The sequence below is a fragment of the Eumetopias jubatus genome, unplaced genomic scaffold (genome assembly GCF_037043125.1).
Source record: "Eumetopias jubatus isolate StellerSeaLion01/CBP00866 unplaced genomic scaffold, mEumJub1_p1.0 scaffold_1, whole genome shotgun sequence".
In the NCBI taxonomy this organism is placed as follows: Eukaryota; Metazoa; Chordata; class Mammalia; order Carnivora; family Otariidae; genus Eumetopias; species Eumetopias jubatus.
This window is the reverse complement of record NW_028274807.1, coordinates 198618182-198644577: the sequence shown is the minus strand read 5'-3', so window position 1 is coordinate 198644577 and position 26396 is coordinate 198618182. Positions and strand designations below refer to the sequence as shown.

The following is a 26396-nucleotide window of genomic DNA, read 5'->3' as shown; positions in this document are numbered from 1 at the left end:
AAACATTCTCTCTTCCCAGATGACATGATACTTTATGTGGAAAACCCAAAAGGCTCTACCCCCAAATTACTAGAAGTCATACAGCAATTAGGCTTTCCTTTTTACACTGCATTTTGTGTCTTTTTAAGAAAAGCAGCTGCCTTTATATGTGTGGGTTTATTTCTGGACTCTATTCTGTTACACCGATCTGTTAGTCTATCTTTACATTAATACCATACTGTTTGGATTATTGTAGCTTTATAATAATTATTGATATAAGGTAGTGTTATTCTTGTTAACTGCTTTCTTTTTTATTGTTGTTTTGGCTATTCTATGTCCTTTCATTTCTATATAATTTAAAATATTGGTTTGTCAGTTTCTACAAAAAACTGGGATTTTGATTGAGATTGCATTGAATCTCTAGATCAATTTAGAAAATATTGTCATTTTAACAGTATGAAGTCTTTCAGCCAATGAACAGAGCATATCTCTCCATTTATTTAGGTTTTCTTTAATTTCTCTCAGAAATATTTTAGTTTTCACTGTACATATTTTTCCCCACCTATTTTGTCACATTTACTCCTATATGTATTATATATTTTGATGTTATTTTAAATGGTATTATTTTTTCAAAATATCCTTTTCTGTTTTCTGCTAGTATATGGAAATGTGATTGATTTTTGTATAGTGATCTTATAATGTGTAACCATACTAAACTCACTTACTAGTTCTAGTTACTTATTTGGTAGATTCCATTTGATTTTCTAGTAGATTATCCTATCATCTGCAAATAGAGTTTTACTTCTTCCTTTCCAATTTTGATGCGTTTTATTTCTATTTCTTTTTTTTATTATGTTCAGTTAGTCAACATATAGTATATCATTAGCTTTTGATGCAGTGTTCAACGATTCGTTAGTTGTGTATAACACCCAGTCCTCATCACCACACATGCCCTTCTTAATACCCATCATCCAGTTACCCCATCCTACCCCTCCCTTCTGTAACCCTCAGTTTGTTTCCTGGAGTCCAGAGTCTCTCATGGTTTGTCTCCCTCTCTGATTTTTATTTTTTTTTCTTGCCTGGCTGTGCTGGCTAGAATCTTAAGTACAATCTTGAAGGTGGTGAGAGTGGGCATCCTTTTTTCCCCCCCGATCTTAGAGAGAAAGGATTCAGTCTTGTAAAGTTGACTTCTGAAAATTAAACTAGTTATCACAGTAAATGTCAGCAGCCATTGTGGGGGAAAGCCAAGAGATTATGTAGAATGCCAAAGAGTTTGGAATGATCTCTGTAGGGAGCAAAGACTGCTGTGTGGTCACAACTGGGAAAGGAATGAATAAAGCCCCTATAGGTATAGCTTTAAATAGTCTTCCCTTACTCCATGGGGTACCTGGGCAGCATAGTCAGTTAAACATCTGACTCTTGGTTTTGGCTCAGGTTGTGATCTTAGGATCATGAAATCGAGCCCTGAGTCGGGCTCCCAGTGTGGTGTCTGCTTGAGAGTATGTCTCCCTTTCCCTCTGCCCCTGTCGTACCCCAATCCCCCTGCACCCTCACCCCCCACGCTTGCTCTCTCTTTCTCTGTCAAATAAATCTTAAATAATCTTCCCTTTCTCCAAATATCTAATTAAATATTACTCTGTTTCCACAGCTTAGGACAATTTAACATTTAATGTTTGCATAGCTGTAGACGATATGCTTTTTGTCACTTACGTTTTGCTGGAAGTACATTTCTAGTATGGTATGGCACAGGGGAATGGGAATAGGGAAGGAAAAATTATATTTAGGGCAAAGGGAAGTTGAAAGAAAAGTAAAATCTATAGTTTTCTTCTCTACCTGGTCTTTTAAATACTTTTAGTTTATTAGTAACTGTGTTTGTTTGGTTTAAGGGTGTAGTGGGTTATTAAGGATAGATAGTTTCATGAATCAATCTATAGTCAATATTCCTTTCCACACTTGTTTTTATACCTATTTTTCTCAGTCCTGTCAGTGGACATGATCTTTGATTACCTTTACCTTTCAGGATTAAGCATGACTTATAGAAAAATTCTATCATAAGTGCTCCGTATCACCCAGTAGCTATTCTAAAAAGAAAGGAAGGGATACCAGCCCTTTGTCTGTAGTGTCATTTGCAAATATCTTCTCCCATTCTGTGGGTTACCTCTTTGTTTTGTTGACTGTTTCCTTTGCTGTGCAGAAGCTTTTTATCTTGATGAAGTCCCAAAGTTCATTTTTGCTTTTGTTTCACTAGACTTTGGAGACTTGGCTTGAGACAGTGGTCTCTCTGGAGACCATTTATTGAAGAGGAGACTGTCTTTTTTCCATTATATATTTTTTCCTGCTTTGTCGAAGATTATTTGACCATAGAGTTGAGGGTCCATGTCTGGGCTCTCTTTCTATTCCATTGGTCTGTGTGTCTGTTTTTGTGCCAGTACCATGCTGTCTTGTTGATCACAGCTTTGTAATATAGCTTAAAATCAGGCAATATGATGCCCTCAGCTTTCTTTTCCTTTTTCAACATTTCCTTGGTGATTTGGGGTCTCTTCTGATTCCATACAAATTTTAGGATTGTTTGTTCCAGCACTTTGAAAAATGTCATTGGTATTTTGATCAGGATGGTGTTGAAGATATAGATTGCTCTGGGTAGCATAGACATTTTAACAATGTTTATTCTTCCAATCCATGAGCATGGAATGTTTTTCCATCTTTTTGTGTCTTCTTCAATTTCTTTCATGAGTGTTCTGTAGTTCCTAGAGTATAGATCCTTTACCTCTTTGGTTAGGTTTATTCTGAGGTATCTCATGGTTTTTGGTGGTATTGTAAATGGACTCTATTCTCTAATTTCTCTTTCTACAGTTACATTGTTAGTGTATAAAAAAGCAACTGATTTTTGTGCATTGATTTTGTATCCTGCCACATTACTAAATTGCTGTATGAGTTCTAGTAATTTGGGGATGGCGTCTTTTGGGTTTTCCATATAAAGTATCATGTCATCTGTGAAGAGAGTTTGATTTCTTCTTTGCCAATTTGAATACCTTTTATTTCTTTTTGTTGTCTGATTGCTGTTGCTAGGACTTCTAGTACTATGTTGAACGATAGTTTTGCCCAGTTTCCTCCTAGCCCTTGAGGAATATACAGTCTACTTCTTATTTTATTTTGCAGTGCTTCACTTGCTTTGCATGAGGTAGTGCTAAAGTAATAGTTATCATTTGGGAAAAAGGTGTGGATTACTTTGGCATTATTCATGGCCAGTTGTTTTGCCCCTTAAACCAGATTTTCTTTGCTATCCATGTCCTCCCAGGGTGTGTCCCTCCCTCATCCCATTGAAGGAATGCAAATTAACTTCATTATGGACCCAAACAAAACTTAGTTAAGAGGACGGTTTTCTAAGAAATCATGTATTGCCAAGCCAAACAAATTATTTTTGTTTGAACTATTTTTTTCTTCTTCTTATCTTTGGTATAGATAATACAGAAATGACTGTTATTGGGATTGCTTCTCATTTAATGTAATCGTCCTAGGATTAACTAAATAGCAATGCAGTAATGCTTGAAATGCAAACTCTTTTGATATTTTTTTGACCTAGAAGTAAGAAATATAGTATAAAATATGTAAGAGACTGATAATGTTTTTGTGAGTTTCTAAAGTATTACTAAGGTGATAATGTGGTACATAGTCTGTGTTAAAGCTATTTTTAAGGGGAAAAAATACCTTCAGGTGATTTTTTTTCATATGTCTTTCAACCTATAATGTGCTTGTTGCAAGGGCTTAAGAATAGTTGACTTTTTTTTTAAAGATTTTTATTTATTTACTTGAGAGAGAGAGAGAGAGCATAAGCAGGGGGATGGGCAGAGAGAGAGGCAGACTCCCTGCTGAGTGGGGAGCATGATGTGGAGTTCGATCCCAGAACCCTGAGATTGTGACCTGAACTGAAGGCAGATGCCCAGCTGACTGAGCCACCCAGGTGCTACAAGTTGACTTTTTATAATCAGTTTTATTATAATGAATACATAGGTATTACTGTTTATGTAAATAAATGTTAAGTGAAATTGATAGTTTTTCCTCCCTCCTATATTTGGTGTTACTTTTGTCACAAATTTTACTTTTCAGAATACTACAAATACACAACACGTTGGTCCTTTTTTTGTTTCAGACTAGGAGTTGGCAAATTTTTACTCTAAAGGACCAGATAGTAAAATATTTTAAACTTTACAGGCCAAGTGGCAAAATTGAAGTATATTATGTAGGTATACTTATTCAACAAAAAAGGAAATAAATTTCCACGTATTTTTTATTGATGAAATTGAAAATATAAAAATAATTGAGCACAACTTTTTTTGGTAATCTATATCTAATGAGAAGAATAGAGTTATTTTTTGGATTAATTAATTGTCTTTTAATGTTTATGTTCCCTATAATCAAAATCAGTCACAAATAAAATCTTTATTAATACTGATCTGTAATGAGGATTTTATGTTTTTCATCTTTATAAATACTTTTTCAGACAGGTATTGCCAATACTGATGTTTGTATATATTTTAATTTGAGAGTATTCATCACTTGGAAGGCATTTATGGAATTTATTAGCATCTTCTCTTGTTATTTGCCATTTAGCATGTAATTACATTGCAGATTAAAGTACTTCCAACTGATGGTTAGGTGGAAGTTCCTCAGTTGCACCGTTATATGGATTTTGAAATATGGAAATTTCCTCTGCAGTTACGTTGAAGTTTAAAAAATCTACAGGAACTGTATTTTGAACACAAAAATGTGTGGGATCCAAATTTGAGTTAGAATGGAGATGCTTTTTCTTTTCTTAACTTTTGAAAGTATGAAAAGTTTATAAAGCAGCTTAACATTAGTTGTGATTTGAATTGGCATCAGAGTATCTTTAATATAGGTGTAAGTTTCACAAGTTTGATTTTCAGTTGAATTAAGAAACATTATCAAGACTGAATCAAAAACTAATTTCCAGAGCCATTTATTGTTTAATTCACTACATCAAATCTAATGATATATTGTATGGTGACTATGTAACATAATAAAATAGAATAAAATAAAAAAAAATAGTGGATGAAGGAAGGGGCACCTGGCTGACTCAGTCAGTGGAGCATGTGACTCTTGATCTTGGGGTTGTGAGTTTGAGCCCCATGTTGGTTGTAGAGATTACTTAAAAATAAGATGTTTAAAAAAATAATGGATGAGGGAAGTTTTCAGTTACAGCTTGAAGTGCAATAAAATTGCAATAAAACTTTACTACTAAGCCCTCTTGCTGCTGTGCACTTGATCCAGTCAGGATACTTGCCTTCTGTTTTTCATAAAAATTCATGGAAGTGAAGATGCTCAAGTCCATGAGAGCAAATGAAGTTCTTTGTCAACTATTGGCAGGCTAACACATGAAAGAGTCATATAATTTTTGCAGAGTACTTGCTGATGAATCATACAATGAATAACCATAGATTTTAAACATCTTACATTTTTACAAGCTTTCTCAATTGGCCCAACTGTGTTATTTTCTGTCCATGTATATTTTCACTGCCTTTAATCATAACACATCTTAGTAGCTTCCACTTTAGATGGTACTGAGTTAGTGTTGTCTCAGCTTGTTCAGTCACTTCAGACCAGGAATTGACTTCTTGACTATAACGGAGCAGTATCAGTAACATTTGTTAAGTCAAGGAAAACCACTTGCATTTCTTTGCCTTTTAAAAAAGGTATTAAAAACTAATGATGTACTATACCCGGGCTAACTGAATTTAAATAAAAAGGTACACAGTTCAGGGTTTTAATGTATTTAGAAGGTTGCATAACCATCAACACTATCTAATTCCAGAATATTTTCATCACTCGATAAAGAACCCCTATACCCAACGACAGTCACTCTATGTTCCTCTCCAAGGATATGGCAGTTACTAATCTACTTTCTGTGTCCATGGATTTACCTATTCTGGACATTTTATATGAGTAGAATCATAAAATATGTGGCCTTTTGTGTCTAACTTCTTTAGCTTAGCATAGGTTTTCAAAGTTCATCCATGTAGTAGTATGTATCAGTACTGAATTCTTTTTATGGATGATAATATTCCATTGTATGGATATACCACGTTATTTATCCAGTCATCCATTTGATGGATATATGGATTGTTTCCACTTCTTGGCTATTACAAATTGTGTTACGAGCCTTTGTAGATAACTTTTTGTGTGAGCATATGTTTTCAGTTCTCTTGGGGTATATATGTAGGAGTGGAAATGTTGTATCATATGATAATTATATGTTTAAATTTTTGAGGAACTGCCAAACGATTTTTTACAGCAGCTGTACCATTTTACATTTCTACCAGCAATATATCCCTACAGTTTTATTGTCAATCTTTTTGATTATAGCCATCTTAATGGGTGTGAAATGGCATCTCATGGTTTTGATTAGCATTTCGCTAGTGACTAATGTTGAGCATTTTCATGTTTTATTGGCCACTTGTATATCTTCTTTAGAGAAATATCCATTCAGATCCTCTTTCCATTTTTAATTTTTTTATTGTTGTAAAAGTTCTTTTATATATTCTGTTTGCAAATCCTTTGTAAGATATATTATTTGCAATTATTTTCTCCTATTCCCTGGATTTTCTTTTTCACTTTCTTGATGGTGTCCTTTGCAGCACAGAAGTTTTTAAGTTTGATGAAGTTCAATTTATTCTTTTTTTTGTTTATGGTTTTGGTGTCATAATATAAGGAAGCACTAATTTAAGGTCATAAAGATTTACTCATATTTTTTTTAAGAATTGCATAGTTTAGCTTTTATATTGTCTTTGGTCCAGTTTGAGGTAAAATTCACATATATTGAATTAGTTGTACAGTTTTGCCTAAAGTCTTACACATTGTCAAACACTTTTCTGTCTTTCCAGAATATTCTTTTTGTGCTACCTGATCGGTCCATGTTTCTCTGGAGACAACTGGTGTTTTGATTTTATTTATCTTAATTTAGCCTGTTCTAGATCTTTTAGTAAATAGAACTATGTAGTATGTACACTTTTGCATCTAACTTCTTTTGTTCGGCATAATGATTGTGATATTCATCCAATGTGTTATTTGTATCAGTGGATCTTTATTTTTTACATCTAAGTGATACTGTATTTTTGAATATTGCATATTTTATCTATACTTATTTTGATGAACAGCTGGGTTGTTTCCATTTCTGGCTATTGTGAATAAAGCTGCTGTGAACATTCTTATAGAAGTTATTTGTTTGTTTTGAATCACTCTGATGAGGGGTTTATCACTTTTTTTGGCATCTTTTTTCACTAAAGTGTAGTTGACACACAATGTTACATTAGTTTTAGGTGAACAACATGGCTAGTGATCCAACAACTCTGTAGGGTATGCTATACTCATCACAAGGATAGTTACTGTCACCATATAAAATTACTGTAGTATCATTGACTAATATTCCCTATACTGTACCTTTCATTCCTGTAACCTATTCATTCCATAACTAGAAGCCTGTACATTCTACTTCCCTTCACCCATTTTATCCATTTCCTCAACCCTTGGCAATCAGTTGTTCTCTGCATTAATAGGTCTGTTTCTGCCTTTTTTGGTCCGTTTTGTTTTTTAGATTCCACACAGAAGTGAAATAATACGGTATTTGACTTTTTCTTTCTGACTTATCTCACTTAGCATAATACCCTCTAGGTCCATCCGTATTGTCATGAATGGCAAGATTTCATTCTTTTTTATAAGTAAAATTCCATTATACACACACACACACACACACACACACACACACACACCCCCCACATCTTCTTTGTCCATTCATCTACTGATAGACACTTAGGTTGCTTCCATACCTTGGCTATTGTAAATAATGCTACAATAAACATAGGGGAGCATATATCTTTTTGAATTAGTGTTCTCATTTTCCTTGCATAAATACTTAGTAGTGGAATCCTGGATCCTATGGCATTTCTATTTTTAGTTTTTTGAAGGGCCTCCATACTATTTTCTATAGTGGTTGCACCAATTTACAGTCCCATCAACAGTGCATGAGAGTCCCTTTTCTCCACATCCTCCCAACACTTGTTATTTCTTGTTGTTTTGATGCCACTCAAAGAACTGATTTTAGATTATAAGACTTGATATATGGTAGTAGAAGTCTTTTAAGATTGACAAGGCTATTCTTGTTTCTTTGTATTCTTACATAAATTTTGAAATCAAATTATCATTTTCCTAAAAAGAGGGGTTAAATTAAAAAATTTTTTTAAATTCCAGTATAATAACTTACAGTGTTACATTATTTTCAGTTGTACAATATACTGATTTAACTATTCTATACATTACTCAGTGCTCATCATGGTAAGCGTACTCTTAAATCGCCTTCTCCTACTTCACCCATCCCCCTACCCAACTCCTCCCCTCTGGCAACTACCAGTTCTCTATTTTTAAGAGTTTGTTCTTTTTTGTCTTTTTGTCTTTTGTTTTGTTTTTTAAATTCCACATATGATTGAAATCATACGGTATTTATCTTTCTTGACTTACTTCACTTAGCATTATACCTTTTAGATCAATCCATGTTGTTGCAAATGGCAAGATTTCATTTTTTATGGTCAAGTAGTATTCCATTGTGTGTATGTATATATACAGACATACTATATATAGATATATACACACACACACATACATATATATACACACGGATATATATACATACACACTACCTCTTCTTCATCCATCTATGGATTGACAATTGGGTTGCTTCCTTATCTTGGTAATTGTAAATAATGTTGCAATAAATATGGAATTCTGACTGGTATTATAGATTTTCTCTGTTGTACATTTGCTTTTTATTTCATGAATTTCTGTTTACATTTTTATTATGGGGACTTTGTTTCTCAAAGTATAATCATATTTACTTGGTGATTCTTTATAAAACTGTCTGTTTATATTAGATAAGAAGACTCCAGTGTTAATTTTTTCTTAAATAATTGAGACATATTTGCCCAGAAAGGACGGGTGAACACAAGTCATGCTGAGGGAAAGAGACTCTGTTTACAGAAGCATTTTCATACATATACTACTCAGGAATAATTTTGCCAAAATATACTTCAGTATACTGAGCTACTTTATGTTACTACTCAAAATATAGATTAAGTTGAAAGGGGCTTACATATTTGAAAGATGAATTAGTGAAGAAGGGAAAGTATATATTTAAGAAAATTTAGTGTTTGATTTCAATGACACTGACCTTGCTTCAGTATTTAAAAATGCTAATTGATGTGTTTACCTTTGTTTTCCTAGTGATATGCAGCTTTCGAGGATCTGTCCCTCAAGGGTTGGTCTTGGAAATAGGAGAAACAGTCCAGATTCTTGAAAAATGTGAAGGTAAGTATGGACCCATACAGTACACAAACAGTGATAATTTTGGGTAGTATTATATACATTTATTTTGTAGTGATAGATTATAAGCACTCATTTTGAAAGCATAATTAACCACATTATGATATATTGTTATAAAATCCTTCCTGATTTATATTTATCATAAATGTATGGGTTATTTTGGTTCTAATCTAATAAGAACAATTAAAGAACTCATTGTTGGCCCTCAGAATGTAATTTTTACACAAAATATGGTAAATGATTAATTTTGATTTTACAATTAAATAGATAATCTTCCACCCATGCTTAGCTGCATTTGAATAGAATTGAATTGTAATTAGTTCATTTGCATGTTTCTGTTTGATTGGCTGGATGTGATCAGTTATAATTAAAACAAGGCAGTAAATAATGCTCAAATGAAGTTTGGCTTGACTACTAGCCTCCTCTGTGATGTATATGGGTAGTTCTGTGGTAACATTTATGCATTATTGAAAAATGTAACATTTTTTAAAATCATGCACTTGGGGCTCCTGGGTGGTGCAGTTGGTTAAGCATCTGACTCTTGGTTTCAGTTCAGGTTGTGATCTCAGGGTTGTGGGATTGAGTCCCACATCAGGCTCTAGGCTCAGGACAGAATCTGCTTAAGATTCTCCCCATGGAGTACGGCTGGAGACCAGGGAGACAGGAGTGACTGACTGCTTTTCTCTGAGGGCTCACTGAGGAGTAGGGCCCTGAGTTCTCGGCTCCTCCAGGACCAGAGATTGGGAGGCTGCCATATTCATTCTTGTTCTCCAAAGCTGTACGGAAAGCTTTCAGGGGACAAAAGCTACTGAGAGCAAACCCAAGCAGATTACTTAGCCTGGCCCCTGGCAAGGGTGGTACAGATCCACGTCAGGCAAAGACATTTGAGAATCACTGCAACAGACCCCTCCCCCAGAAGATCAGCAAGAACATCCAGCCAAGACAAAGTTTACCGATCAATTAGAACGGCAAAACCCCAGAGCTAGGGGAATACAGCACATAGAATTCATGGCTTTTCCCCCCATGATTCTGTAGTCTTTCAAAGTTAATTTTTTTTTTATTTTTTAAAGATTTTATTTGTTTTTTGAGAGAGAGAGACAGCAAGAGAGGGAACACAAGCAGGGGGAGTGGGAGAAGGAGAAGCAGGCTTCCCACCCAGCAGGGAGCCCGATGCAGGGCTCGATCCCAGGACCCTGGGATCATGACCTGAGCCGAAGGCAGACGCTTAACAACTGAGCCACCCAGGCATCCCTCAAAGTTAATTTTTAAAAAATTTTCTTTATTTTTCTTTTTCTATTTTTTAGTTGAATTTTTCTTCTTCCCTTTTTCAAAAAACATCTTATCAATTTCTTTGTTAAAAATCTTTTTTAATTTTCATTTTTAGTCATATTTTATCCCTTCATTGAATTAAACCTTACTTTTTGTGTATATATAAATTTTTCTTTCTTTAAAATTTTGGGATACAGTTTCTTCTAACAGACCAAAATATACCTTAAATCTAGTGTATGATGTTTTCCTAGTCTCCCGCCTGATCACATTCTCTCCTTTTTAAAAATTTTTTTCATTCTTTTTTCAAGCAACTTATCAATTCTTTTTTTAAAAGCTTATTTAATTTTCATCTTTATAGTCATATTCCAACCCTTAATTGTATTTACCCTTATTTTTGTATGTATTTAAGCTTTTCATTCTTTAAAATTTTGGGAGACAGTTTCTTCTAACAGACCAAAATATACTCAAATTCTAGTGTGTGGCTCTGTTCTATTCACCAGCCTGATCAAATTCTTTTTTTGTTAATTGACCTTTCTTTTCCCCCCGGTTTCGAATCCCTTCTGATTTGCTTAGTGTATATTGTTCTGGGGTCGTTGTTACCCTGTTAGCATTTTGTTGTCTCATTCATCTATTCGCCTCTAGACAAAATGACAAGATGGAAAAACTACCTAAAAAAAAGAACAAGAGGCAGCACCGACTGCCAGGGACCTAATCAATACAGACATTAGTAAGATGTCAGAACTAGAGTTCAGAATGATGATTATAAATATACTAGCTGGGCTTGAAAAAAGCATAGAAGATACTAGAGAATCCCGTTCTGGAGAAATAAAAGAACTGAAATCTAACCAAGTTGAAATCAGAAAGGCTATTAATGAGGTGCAATAAAAAATGGAGGCTCTAACTGCTAGGATAAATGAGGCAGAAGAGAGAATTAGTGATACAGAAGACCAAATGATGGAGAAAAAAGAAGCTGAGAAAAAGAGAGATAAACAACTACTGGGTCACGAAGGCAGCATTTTAGAGATAAGTGATACCATAGAGCGAAACAATATTAGAATAGTTGGGATCCCAGAAGAAGAAGAAAGAGAGAGGGGGCAGAAGGTATATTGGAGCAAATAACAGCAGAGAACTTCCCTAATTTGGGAAGGAAACAGGTATCAAAATCCAGGAGGCACAGAGAACCCCCCCTGAAACAGGTATCAAAATCCAGGAGGCACAGAGAACCCCCCTGAAAATCAATAAAATTAGGTCAACACCCCAACATCTAATAGTAAAACTCACAGGTCTCAGAGACAAAGAGAAAATCCTGAAAACAGCTCGGGAAAAGAGTTCTGTAACCTACCTGATAGAAACATTAGATTGGTAGCAGACCTATCCACAGAGACCTGGCAGGCCAGAAAGGACTGGCATGATATATTCAGAGCACTAAATGAGAAAAATTCAACCAAGAATACTGTATCCAGTTAGGCTGTCACTGAAAATAGAAGGAGAGATAAAAAGCTTCCAGGACAAATAAAAACTAAAAGAATTTGTGAACATCAAACCAGCCCTACAAGAAATATTGAAAGGGGTCCTTTAAGCAAAGAAGGAGCCTAAAAGTAACATAGACCAGAAAGGCACAGAGACAATATACAGTTAACAGTCACCTTACAGGCAGTACAATGGCACTAAATTCATATCTTTCAATAATTACCCTAAATGTAAATGGGCTAAATGCCCCAATCAAAAGACACAGGCTATCAGATTGGATTAAAAAAACAAGACCCATCGATGTGCTGTCTGCAAGAGACTCATTTTAGACCCAAAGACACCTCCAAATTGAAAGTGAGGGGGTGGAAAACATTTACCATGCTAATGGACATCAAAAGAAAGTGGGGTGGCAATCCTTATATCAGACCAATTAGATTTTAAACCAAAGACTGTAATAAGAGATGAGGAAGGACACTACATCCTACTTAAAGGGTCTATCCAACAAGAAGATCTAACAGTTGTAAATATCTATGCCCCTAACATGGGAGCAGCTAATTATATATAAGCCAATTAATAACAAATCAAAGAAACACATCGACAACAATACAAAAATAGTGGGAGACTTTAACACCCCCCTCACTGAAATGGACAGATCATCTAAGCAGAAGATCAACAAAGAAATAAAGACTTTAAATGACACACTGGACCAAATGGACTTCACAGATACATTCAGAACATTCCATCCCAAAGCAACAGAATACAAATTCTTCTCTAGTGTCCATGGAACATTCTCCAAAATAGATCACATCCTGGGTCCCAAATCAGATCTCAACTGGTACCAAAGGATTGGGATCAGTCCCTGCATATTTTCGGTCCACAGTGCTTTGAACCTAGAACTCAATCATAAGAGGAAAGTTGGAAAGAACTCAAATACATGGAGGTTAAAGAGTATCCTACTAAGAATGAATGGGTCAACCAGGAAATTAAAGAAGAATTAAAAAAATTCATGGAAACCAATGAAAATGAAAACACAACTGTTCAAAATTTTGGGATACAGCAAAGGTGGTCCTAAGAGGAAAGTATATAGTAATACAAACCTTTCTGAAGAAACAAGAAAGGTCTCAAATACACAACCTAACCCTACACCTAAAGGAGCTGGAGAAAGATCAGCAAATAAAGCCTAAATCCAGCAGGAAAAGAGAAATAATAAAGATCAGAGCAGAAATCAATGAAATAGAACCCCCCCCCCAAAAAAAAACAGTAGGACAGATCAATGAAACTAGGAGCTCGTTCTCTGGAAGAATTAAGATTGATATGCCCTGGCCAGACTTATCAGAAAGAAAAGAGAAATGACCCAAAATAAATAAAATCATGATTGAAAGAGGAGATATTATAACCAACACCAAAGAAATACAAACAATTACAAGAACATATTATGAGCAACTACATGCCTGCAAATTAGACAATCTGGAAGAAATGGATGCATTCCTAGAGATGTATCAACTACCAAAACTGAACCAGGAAGAAATAGAAAACCTGAACAGACCCGTAACCAGCAAGGAAATTGAAGAAGTAATCAAAAATATCCCAACAAATGGGAGCCCAGGGCCATATGACTTCCCAGGGGAATTCTACCAAACATTTAAAGAAGAATTAATACCTATTCTTCTGAAGCTGTTCCAAAAAACAGAAATGGAAGGAAAACTTCCAAACTTGTTTTATGAGGCCACTATTACCTTGATCCCAAAACCCAAGACACCACTAAAAAGGAGAATTATAGACCAGTATCCCTGATGAACATGGATGCAAATATTCTGACTAAAATACTAGCCAATAGGATCCAATGGTACATTAAAAGGATTATTCACCAGGACCAAGTGGGATGTATTCCTGGGCTGCAAGGTTGGTTCAACATCCGCAAATCAATCAATGTGAAACAGTACATTAATAAAAGAAAGAAGAAGAACCATATGATTCTCTCAGTAGATGCAGAAAAAAGCATTTGATAGAGTACAGCATTTGACAAAGTACAGCATCCTTCCTTGATCGAAACTCTTTAGAGTATAGGGATAGAGGGTTCATACCTCAGTATCATAAAAGCCATCTAGGAAAAACCCACAGTGAATATCATTCTCATTCCCGTAAGGTCAGGAACACAGCAGGGATGTCCACTATCACCACTGCTGTTCAACATAGTACTAGAAGTCCTAGTCTCAGCAATCAGACAACAAAAAGAAATAAAAGGCATCTGAATTGGCAAAGAAGAAGTCAAACTCTTACTCTTTGCAGATGATATGACACTTTATGTGGAAAAAGACTCCACCCCAAAACTGCTAGAACTCATACAGGAATTTAGTAAAGTGTCAGGATATAAAATCAGTGCACAGAAATCAGTGGCATTTCTATACACCACCACCAAGACAGAAGAAATAGAAATTAAGGAGTCAATCCCATTTACAATGGCACCCAAAACCATAAGCTACCTAGGAATAAATCTAACCAAAGAGGCAAAGTATCTGTACTCAGAAAACTATAATACTCATGCAAAAAATTGAGGAAGACACAAAGAAATGGAAAAACGTTCCCTGCTCATGGATTGGAAGAACAAATACTGTGAAAATGTCTATGCTACCTAGAGCAATCTACACATTTAATGCAACCCCTATAAAAATATCATCAACATTTTTCAAATTAATGGTACAAATAATCCCAAAATTTGTATGGAACCAGAAGAGACCCCGAATAGCCAGAGGACTGTTGAAAAAGAAAACCAAGCTGGTGCCATCACAATTCCAGACTTCAGGCTCTATTATAAAGCTGTCATCATCAAGACAGTATAGTAGTGGCACAAAAACAGACACATAAATCAATGAAACAGAGTAGGGAGCCCAGAAATGGACCCTCAACTCTATGGCCAATCTTCAACAAAGCAGGAAAGAATGTCCAATGGAGAAAAGACAGTCTCTTCAACAGATGGTGTTGGGAAAATTGGATAGCCACATGCAGAAGAATGAAACTGGGCCATTTTCTTACACCACACACACAAATAGACTCAAAACGGATGAAAGACCTAAATGTGAGACTGGAATCCATCAGAATCCTTGAGGAGAACACAGGCAACAACGTTATCGATCTCAGCCGCAGCAACTTCTTCCTAGACAGATCGCCAAAGGCAAGGGAAGGAGGGCAAAAATGAACTATAGGGACTTCATCAAGATAAAAAGCTTTTTGCACAGCAAAGGAAATAGTCAACAAAACCAAAAGACAACTGACAGAATGGGAGAAGATATTTGCAAATGACATATCAGATAAAGGGCTAGTATCCAAAATTTATAAAGAACTTATGAAACTGAACACCCACAGAACAGTTAATCCAATCAAGAAATGGGCAGAACACATGAACAAACATTTCTGCAAAGAAGACATTCACATGGCCAACAGACACGTTAAAAAGTGCTCAACATCACTCGGCATCAGGGAAATCCAAATCAAAACCTCAATGAGATACCACCTCACACCACTCCGAATGGCTAAAATTACCAGTCAGGAAATGATAGATTTTGGCGAGGATGCAGAGAAAGGGGAACCACTCCTACACTGTTGGTGGGAATGCAAGGTGATGCAGCCACTCTGGAAAACAGTATAGAGGTTCCTCAAAAAGTTGAAAATAAAGCTACCCTACAACCCAGCAATTGCACTACTGGGTATTTACCCCAAAGATACAAATGTAGTGATCTGAAGGGGCACCTGCATCCCAGTGTTTATAGCAGCAATGTCCAGAATAGCCAAGTATGGAAAGAGCCTAGATGTTCACGAACAGATGAACAGATAACGATGTGGTGTATATATATATACAATGGAATATTATGCTTCCATCAAAAAAAATGAAATCTTGCCATTTGCAACGACGTGGATGGAACTAGAGTGTGTTATGCTAAGCGAAAGAAGTCAATCAGAGAAAGATAAATATCATATGATCTCATAGATATGAGGATTTTGAGAAACAAGACAGGGGATCATAGGGGAAGGGAGGGAAAAATGAAAAAAGACGTAACCAGAGAGGGAGACAAACCATAAGATACTCTTAATCTCAGGAAACAAACTGAGGGTTGCTGGAGTGGAGGGGGGTGGGAGGGATGGGGTGGCTGGGTGATGGTCATTGGGGAGGGTATGTACTATGGTGGGCACTGTTAATTGTTTAAGACTGATGAATCACAGACCTGTACCCCTGAAACAAATAATATATGTTTAAAAAAATAAAAACTCTCTCTCCCTCTCCCTTTTCCCCTCCCCTGTCTCTAAAATAAATAAATAAATCTTTAAAAAAATCATGCACTCAGATCAAGATATATGGAAAAAATAAAGTTGGAGAAATCACATAAAATCAGAGTATTGACAAAAGCAAAATTGATACCATGGGTAAGAACCTGGGCATCCTAGGCTGGCAGTTCAAATTACATAATAGAATGGAAATGTTGCTATGTGGGCATGGAGACAATGCCACGTAAATGGAGCTCTGATCCACTTTCCTACTCTTAAGATGGATATGGAAGTAAGTGTTAACCTACCATGACCCAGGAATTATGTAAGTTTGGGAGTGTACTTTTCTGGAAAGGGAGCTCTAGTGCAGCACTCATTCAGTATTTTCTTAAAACAAATGTAAATCAATACCCCTTCAGGATAAAAATTTTTAGCAAAATAATAGAGGGGAATTCTCTTTATCTGGTAAAGGATACCTGCTAAAAAGCCTACAGCAAATATCATTATCCAATTGTAAAATATTGAAAAATTTCCCACTGAGATCTAAAAACGAGACAAGAAGACCTGCTATAATCGTGTGTATTAAACATTATACTGGCAGTACTAGGTAGTGTGGTAAGAAAAATAAAATACATAGGGGTGCCTGGGTGGCTCTGTCATTAAGCGTCTGCCTTCGGCTCAGGTCATGATCCCAGGGTCCTGGGATTGAGCCACGCATTGGGCTCCCTGCTCCACGGGAAGCCTGCTTCTCCTTCTCCCACTCCCCCTGCTAGTGTTCCTTCTCTCACTGTGTCTCTCTCTGTCAAATAAATAAATAAAATCTTAAAAAAAATACGTAAATAATGGAAATATAAGATTGAAACTATCATTTGTACATGATATAATTGTATATGTAGAACATCCAATAGATTCTATAAAAAATAACTGGGAATAAATATGAGAACTTAAAAATATGATGGCTACAATATCAATATTTTAAATATATATTACTTTGTATTTGCAACTAAGAACTAGAAAATGAATTAAAGAAACAATGCTATTTATATAGTATCACAAACAATAAATGCCTAGAAGCAAAACTAATAAAAATGTAAGACACGTACATTAAAATCTATAAAAACATTGTTGATAAAAATTAAGGAAAATCTAAATAAATGGAAAGATATACCATGTTTATAAATTGAAAGACTCGCTGTCTTAAGATGTCCGTTCTTCCCCTATTGATCTTGGTTTAATGCAATCCAATAAAAATCCATCAGGTTTTTTTTCTTTTTTTTGGTATGGATATTGAACAGCCGATTCCAACATTTATATGAAAAAGCAAAAGGTTACAGATAGCCAAGACAATCATGAAGAAGGCAACAAAGTAGAAAATTTATGCTACCAGATATGAAGATTTATTATAAATGAAGACATTGTGGTTTTGGGGCAAAGACGGAATAATGAAACAGAATAGAGAGTCCAGAAACAGACCATCATGTATATCATGTATATCATCCAGTGATATATGAAAAAGGTAAAAATTGCAGTGCACTGGGGAAATGATATCCTTTGCAAGAGGTGATACTGGGCCACCTGGAATAAAAAATGATAGTCTATTCAATAAATGGTATTGTGTCAATATCAAAAGCAACGAATATTGACCTCTACCTCATAGTATTTGCCCCAAACACAGTTCCAGATGGATGCTACCTAAATGTGAAATGTAAAACCATAATGTACCTTGAAGGAAATATAGGAAAATATTTTTCTTGACCTTGGGGTAGACGAAGATTCTTCTTGACCTTGGGGAAGACAAAAGCACTAACCATAAAGGGAAACATTGGTAAGTTGTACTTTATTAAAATGAAGATCTGTTCAGAAGACATTAAGGAGAGAAAAAAGGCAAGTCACAGAGAGAGATACTTGATGAAGGACTTGTATTTAGAGTATATAAAGAACTATTACAAATCAAAAATAAGATATTCCAGTAGAATAATGAGCAGAAGGCTTGATTAGGCTCTTCACAAAACATATATTCCAGTGGCTCATAAACGTTCAGAAGGGTGTTTAATTTCGTTTAGCAGGGAAATACAAATTAAAACTACAGTGTGATAACACAACACAGCCACTGGAATGACTAAAATTCAAAACAGTGGCAATACCAAGTGCTGGTAAGGATGTAGAACAACTGTTACTTTCAAACACTGCTGGTGGGAGAGGAAATGGGATAACCAGTTTAGAAAAGTGTTTGGCACTATTAACTAAAGTTGAATGTACACGTATCTGATGATCCAGCAAATCTACTCATAGGTATGAATCCAACAGTAAAATACATGTATAAGATGTTAGTAAAAGCTTTATTCATAATTGCACAAACCATACTGGAGAAGAAACACATGTTCATCAACAGTAAATAAATTATGGTATATTCATACAATTGAATGTGACACAGAAAGGAAAATGAATGAATTACTATATACAATAATACAGATGATTATCACAGATCTCTCTTGACAGAAGTCAGATGTAAGAGTTCATGCTGTTATGGTCCTGTGCACATAAAGTACCAAATCAGGTAAAACTAATAACTGGTGATATTTATCAGAATAGTGGTTAAATAACCACTCTTCTATCTGGCTTCTTTTGCTAAGATTGTGTCTGTGATACTGTTGTATGTAGTAACAATCCATTTTCCTTTCTGTAGCACATTCAATTTAAGGGTGTGTGTGTTAGTGACTGAAAGAGACAGAAGTGGCATTTGGGATGCTGTTAATTTACTTATTTGAGTGGTGGTTGGGGGAAGGGTTAGCCCAGTGATGGGTATTAAGGAGGGCACGTATTGCTTGAAGCACAGGGTGTTATAAGAAAACAATGAATCTTGGATCACTACATAAAAGACTAACGATGTATGGTGACATAACATAATAGAATAAAATTTAAAAAAAGTTACCTATCAATAAAGAATTTAAAAAATAAAAGGACTTGGTAAAAAATTTTATGAAAAGTGTAGAGATGCTACAACATGGTTGCATCTAAAAAATATGTTGAACAAAAGAGCCAGGTATGAAAGATTACATTGTATATGATTCAACTTATATGAAATTCAAGAATAAGCAATACTACAAATCCTTGATGATAGAAGACGACAGCATGGTGGTTGCCTGGGAGAGTATTGGCTGGAAAGAGGCATGAAGGAGCTTTGAGGATGATTGAAGAGTTCTATGTCTTGATGAAATCCAGGTTACATGGGTGTTACACGTGTCAAAGCTTATAGAATGCTAAATTCACAATCTGTGCATGTCATTGTATGTAAATTATGCATCAGTGAGGTGGATTAATGTTAAAAAAGACAAAAGCCAACTTACTGGAAATTTTTTTTGAAATATAAATTACAAAGATAATAGAGAACTTTTATAAATCAATAAAAATAAACAACAGGTAAATAGAAAAATGAGCAGGGGCTCCTGGGTGGCTCAGTCAGTCAAGCATCTGCCTTCAGCTCAGGTCATGATCCCAGGGTCCTGGGATGGAGCCCTGCATTGGGCTTCCTGCTCAGTGGGGAGCCTGCTTCTCCCTCTCCCTCTGCCTGCTGCTCTGCCTACTTGTGCTCTCTCTCTGTCATATAAATAAATAAAATCTTTAGAAAAAAAGAAAAATGGACAAAAATATGACTATGGACTTCACAGAAATGCTCAATCTTTTCAGCAAAGAATAGCAAGTTAAAATCAGAGTGATGAACAAGTCCACATATATTAGTTTGAGAAGGCTAAAATGTCTGACATATCCAAATGTTGGCCCAGATATGTTTCAGTGGGAATGCTTATACACTGGGAGTATCTTGTGATGTTAGATGTGCATATCCTGTGATTTAGCAGTTTAACTCCTAAATTTATACTTTAGAGAAGTGTTTTTAAAGCTATCCTCATCAATCATTAGTGGGTTACAAATTCCATTTAGTGCTCACTATCAGCATTAATAAAAAATGTCAAGAGTGTGTTGCTGTATCAGTTACAATCCATTTATAGTAATAATTTGAATAGGGAATATTTAATATAAATGTTAACTGATAAAAAGGAATTACTAAAAGGGGTTAAAAACATTCAAAGGGTATAGAAGTAGCGGGTGTAAAAGTCAACAACTATTGAGGAAGAGCCAGCAAGCAAGGAACCAAGAATTTAAAAGAGCACTCTCTGCCTCAAGGCAAATATTCAGATCCTTTTGGAAAAGGGCATGGCTGCCCTAGGAACGTGTAGACTGTAAGTGGTGAAGAAACTTGCCCGAGGGCATGGAGGGCCTCCAACATGCCAGTCACCTGGCTAGGGTGCTGACAGTAACATAGCAGTGCATCAGAACCAAGAAGGGGAAGCTCCTTCTTTCGGCTATGGCCTTGCAGTTGTCCCATTAGTACCCTTTATTGACAAAGCTTAATGCTGGGTGAGTTGCCAAAGAAGAAATGTTGATATGGTCTATATTAGTTTGGGATTACCAGGAAAACAGAACCAGTAAGAGATACATTAAGTCTATGTATATATTTATTACAAGAAATTGATTTACATGATATGGAGTCTAAGAAGTCCCAAGATCTGCAGTTGGCAAGCTAGAGACCTAAGAGAGCCAATGTTCTAGTCAGATTCAGAAGGCCTGAGAACCAGGAGAGCTGATGGTGTAAGTTCCAGTCTGAGTCCAAGCCTGAAGGCAGGAGAAGGCCAGTGTCCTCGCTTGAAAATTGGCAGAGAAAGTGAAATCTCTCTTACTCCACCTATTTGTTGTATTCAAGCATTCAGTAAATTGGATAAGGCCCACTCATATTGGGGAAGACAATATGCTTTACTCAGTTTACCAATAAAAAATGTCAATATGATCCAGAAAGTCTCACATACACACCCAGAAAAATATTTAACAAATATCTGGGCACTGGGTGACCCAGTCAGGTTGAACCATAAGATTAACCATCATAGGGCTCAATTCCATTATTAAAAAACAGGATAGAGAAGGGTAGATTTGGTGCTGAGGGGTAGTCAATTGGTAACTGGCACAATTGCATGTAGCATCATTAAGTTTTTTACTTCATGAGATTTGCTTCGATTTTATGTATATGGGATTGTGATATAAAATCTATTTCTAAATCTGGGCCATGCTAAAAAAATATTTGTATTGATCTGGAGAAACTTTTGCATATGTACACATGAAGACACCTACAGCATTGTGTATAGTAGCAAAAAACTGATAACATCCTAAATGTCTACCAACAAGAGAATGTTAGCGAAATAAATTATGGGATCTAATGTACAACATGTGATTATAGTTAATAATACTGTATTACATACTTTAAAGTTGCTAGGAGTAGATCTCAAATGTCACTTACAAAAAAGAAATGGTAATTATGTGACCTGATGGAAGTGTTAGCTAGTTGCCCTATGGAGGTAATAATTTTGCAGTATGTAAGTGTATCAAATCAAAGTATCAAAAGTGTAATGTACACCTTAAACTTATACACTGTTATATGTGTATAACATATAACATATTGAGCTGTAATTGTACAGCTCAATAAAGCTGGAAAAGTGTAAAAAAAATAATAAAGAACACATGAAAAATAACATGCTTGTATTTCTATTAATCTTTTCCATTTTTTAAAAAGGTTTTATTTGACAGAGTGTGAGAGAGCACAAGCAGGGGGAGTGGCAGGCAGAGGAAGAGGGAGAAGCAGGCTCCCCACTGAGCAGGGAGCCCGATGCAGGGCTCCATCCCAGGACCCTGGGCTCATGACCTGAGCCGGAGGCAGGCTCTCTCAACTGACTGAGCCATCCACGTGCCCCAGTTTTTTCTTTCTTTAAAGTTATTTGAGAGAGACAGAGCAAGAACACGAGCAGTGGGGAGGATCAGAGGGAGAGTGAGAAGCAGACTTCCCATTGAGCAGGGAGCCTGACTCAAGGCTCAATCCCAGGACCTGAGCCAAAGGTAGATGCTTAACCAACTGAGCCACCCAGGTGCCCCTAATTTTTTCCGTTTTATTCTTATGTATTTACTCTGCAACAGAAGATAAGACTTTAGCTCTGTTATCCTTTCCCATCCCAAACAATACACAAACATGCTTCTTACTTCTTCCAATATACTTAGCATCCTTGTTAATTAAATTGGTATTTGTTTTTTATTACTATGATTAATTCATGGCTGATCTATATGGTATATTATTATATCTTGTATTACCATTTGTTTCTCTGGAATTAATATTTGACATATATTTAAAAATATATATAATTTATATATACATATATGACCTATTCTTGGTTCATTCATCCACTGATGGACACCTAGGTTGTTTCTTTGTCTTGGCTATTGTGAATAATGCAGCAGTGAACATGGGAAAAGAGATACCTAGTTTTAAGTTTTTGAGGAACTTCCATACTGTTTTCCTTAGTGGCTGTACCAATTTACATTCCCATTAACAGTGCACCAGGGCTCCCTTTTCTCCACATCCTTGTCAGCATTTGTTATCTCTTGTCTTTTTGATGATAGCCATTCTAACAGGTGTGAGATAATATCTTACTGTGGTTTTGACTTAAAATTTAGATTTAGAATTTTTATTTAGAAATTATTTTGTGAGAGCAGTCAGGCGGCCTCAGACTATTACTTGATTTTGGTTTGTTGGTTAACATCATTTTCCCTGTCATAAATAATGTCAGAATCTAATTGTTTTAAGAGCCTAGGTAGGTACTCTGTTTTCATTACATCCCAAGTCAGGAATTCCACTTAAATTCCTGGGCTCATGCTTATAAATGAAAGTGTGTAAGAAAATTCTCTGGCTTCATTATTGAGACAGTGTTTATTGCTTATGACATATGCTTTGTGCTGGAAGACTCATGTCAGTTATCCACATTGCGTCTGTTTGCTGATTTGTTGTCTGTATAGTTCTCTGAAGCCATCTTATTCATGCCCTGTTTTACTATCTCGATTCATGATCCATAGTCTGCTTTGACTTTGGGTTTTGTAAGTATTTGTGCTGTAGATTTCTCACTCAGTTCCAGCTTCCATTTTACCTTGAACATTTCTGTCTTCTATCCCCTTTCTCATGATCTTAGTCTGATTTGACTTAGCTGCCTATTCCTGTGCTGTCCTTAGCTCTAAAATTGATTCTGGCTTTTCTGTAAGAACATTTCCACAACTCTATGGTCAACTAATCTTTGACAAATCAGGAAAAAATATCCAATGGAAAAAAGCCTCTTCAGTAAGTGGTACTGGGAAAATTAGACAGCTACATATAGAAGAACGAAACTGGACCATTCCCTTACACCATACACAAAGATAAACTCAAAATGGATGAAAGACCTTGATGTGAGACTGGAATCCATCAAAATTGTAGAGAAGAACATAGACAGTAACCTCTTCGACATCAGGCACAGTGACTTCTTTCAAGACACGTCTCCAAAGATAAGTGAAACAAAAGCAAAAATGAACTTTTGGGACTTCATCAAGATAAAAAGCTTCTGCACAGCAAAGGAAACAGTCAACAAAATTAAGAGGCAGTCCACAGAATGGGAGAAGGTATTTGCAAATGACATTACAGATAAAGGGCTGGTATCCAAGATATATAAAGAACTTTTCAAACTCAACACTAAAAAACAACCCAGTCAAATGGGTGGAAGATATGAACAGACACTTCTCCAAAGAAGACATAAAAATGGCTAACAGACACATGAAAATATGCTCAATATCACTAGCCATCAGGGAAATAAAAATCAAAACCACAATGAGATACCACCATAGCCCCCAGTTAGAATAGCTAAAATTAACAAGACGGGACAGTAAATGTTGGGGAGGATGTGGAGAAAGGGGAACCCTCTTGCACTGTTGGTGGGAATGCAAGCTGGTACAGCCATTCTGGAAAACAGTATGGAGGTTCCTCACTGCCACTTTCTAATGGCATTTAAAAACTTAAGTTTTTGGATACTAACCCTTTATCAATATGTCATTTGCAAGTATCTTCTTCCATTCCATAGGTTGCCTTTTAGTTTTGTTGATTGTTTCCTTCGCTGTGCAGAAAATTTTTATCTTGATAAAGTCTCAGTAGTTCATTTTTTTGTTTTGCCCTGCCTTAAGAGACATGTCTAGTAAGAAGTTACTAGGGCTTAGGTCAAAGGGGTTGCTGCCTGTGTTTTCGTTTAGGATTTTGATGGCTTCCTGTCTCACATTTAAGTCTTTCATCCATTTTGAATTTATTTTTGTGTATAGTGTAAGAAAGTCGTCCAGTTTCATTCTGCATGTTGCTGTCCACTTATCAAATCAACACCCAGAAAATAAATAATCCAATTAAGAAATGGACAGAAGACATGAAAGACAACTTCCAAAGAAGGCATACAGATGACTAAAAGACACATGAAAAGGTGCTCAACATCACTCATCAGGGAAGTACAAATCAAAACTATGATGAGATACCACCTCACACCTGTTCAGAATGGCTGATGCAGAGAAAGGGGAACCCTTTTACATTGTTGGTGGGAATGCCAGCGGTGTAGCCACTCTGGAAAAGTATGGAGTTTCCTCAAAAAGTTAAGAATAGAATTACCTATGACCCAACAATTGCACTATTAGGTATTTACCCAGAGGATAAACAAATATACCCTGATGTTGATAGCAGCATTATCAACAATAGCCAAATTATGGGAAAGAGCCCAAATGTCCATCAACTGATGAATGGATAAAGAAGTGTTATCTATATATGGTCAAATATTACTTAACAAAAAGAATGAAATCTTGCCATTTGTAATGATGTGGATGGAGCTAGAGAGTATAATGCTAAGAGAAATGAATTACAGAAAGACAAATACCATATGATTTCACTCATATGTGGAATTTAAGAAACAAAAGAGATGAACAAAGGGTAAAGAAAGGGAGGTAAACCATAAAAGACTCTTAACTATAGAGAAAAAACTGAGGGTTGCTCGAGGGGAGGTGGGTGGGGGGATGGGTTAAATGGGTGATGGGTATTAAGGAGGGTATTTGTGATGAGCACTGGGTATTATATGTAAGTGATATATCATTAAATTCTACTCCTGAAACCAATATTGCTAAATGTTAACTAACTAGAATTTAAATAAAAACTTGAAAAAAAAATAAAGGCTGATTTTTTAAATTTATTTGACAGCACAAGCAGTGGGAGCAGCAGAGGGAGAGGGAGAAGCAGACTCCCCGCTGAGCAAGGAGCCTGATGCAGGGCTTGATCCCAGGACCCTGGGATCATGACCTGAGCCGAAGGCAGATGCTTAACTGACTGAGCCACTCAGGCGCCCCAAAAGCTTATGTTTTAATGAGACTTTATGGATAGGAAAATTTGCCTCTTATAAGAAGGTTAAAAGTATAAAAAGATTTTATTTCTGTTCACCTTAAGAAATAATTTATGTATGAAAATTGTCATAGAATTTCAAATCACAGTACTTATCGTACATTTATATAATATAGCTCTAAACACTTAACCCTGTTACTTTTAAATGACTTTGGCAGATTTTTCATTATGTTTGCAACTTAAGTTAATGTTTAAAAGTAAATAAGACTTTCATAAGACTCATTTGCTCTCTGCCTACCATGTTCTAGGCAATAGTGGTAGATATTATACATTTATTATTTCAGCTGATGCTCAAAATGACCTTTGAAACATCCCAAGCATGTATAGTAGGAATAGCTGGGAACCAACCTTATTAATACTGCAGATCCTCAAAACACATAGGAATTACAGCACCAGGTACTTTTGGAAATGAGGATGAAATTATATAGATCTTCTCCCTTACTTCATCTCATTTGGTGGCAGCTCCTCCCTCAACCTGGTAGAAGTTTTTTTTTTTTTTTTTTTTTTTAAGATTTATTTATTAGAGCATGCATGCAGTGGGGGAGGGAAAAGGGAGAGGAGGAGAGAGTACGAAGCAGACTCGGTGTTAAGCATAGAGCTGGATGCGGGGCTAGATCTTACGACCCTGAGATCATGACCTGAAATGAAGCCAAAGTCAGTTGCACCATCCTAGTAGAAGTTTTGAGGCTTATTTTTGATGGAGGTTAAA

At 35.9% G+C, this 26396-nt stretch overlaps 1 protein-coding gene across 1 annotated transcript in view; it reads left to right on the top strand.

Moving 5' to 3' along the window:
* DOCK3 (dedicator of cytokinesis 3) overlaps positions 1 to 26396 on the top strand; it is a 558375-nt gene that overhangs the window by 63552 nt on the left and 468427 nt on the right. Inside the window, 1 exon segment of the mRNA XM_088022140.1 lies at positions 9268 to 9351. Coding sequence (XP_087878266.1) covers positions 9268 to 9351 — 84 coding nt within the window.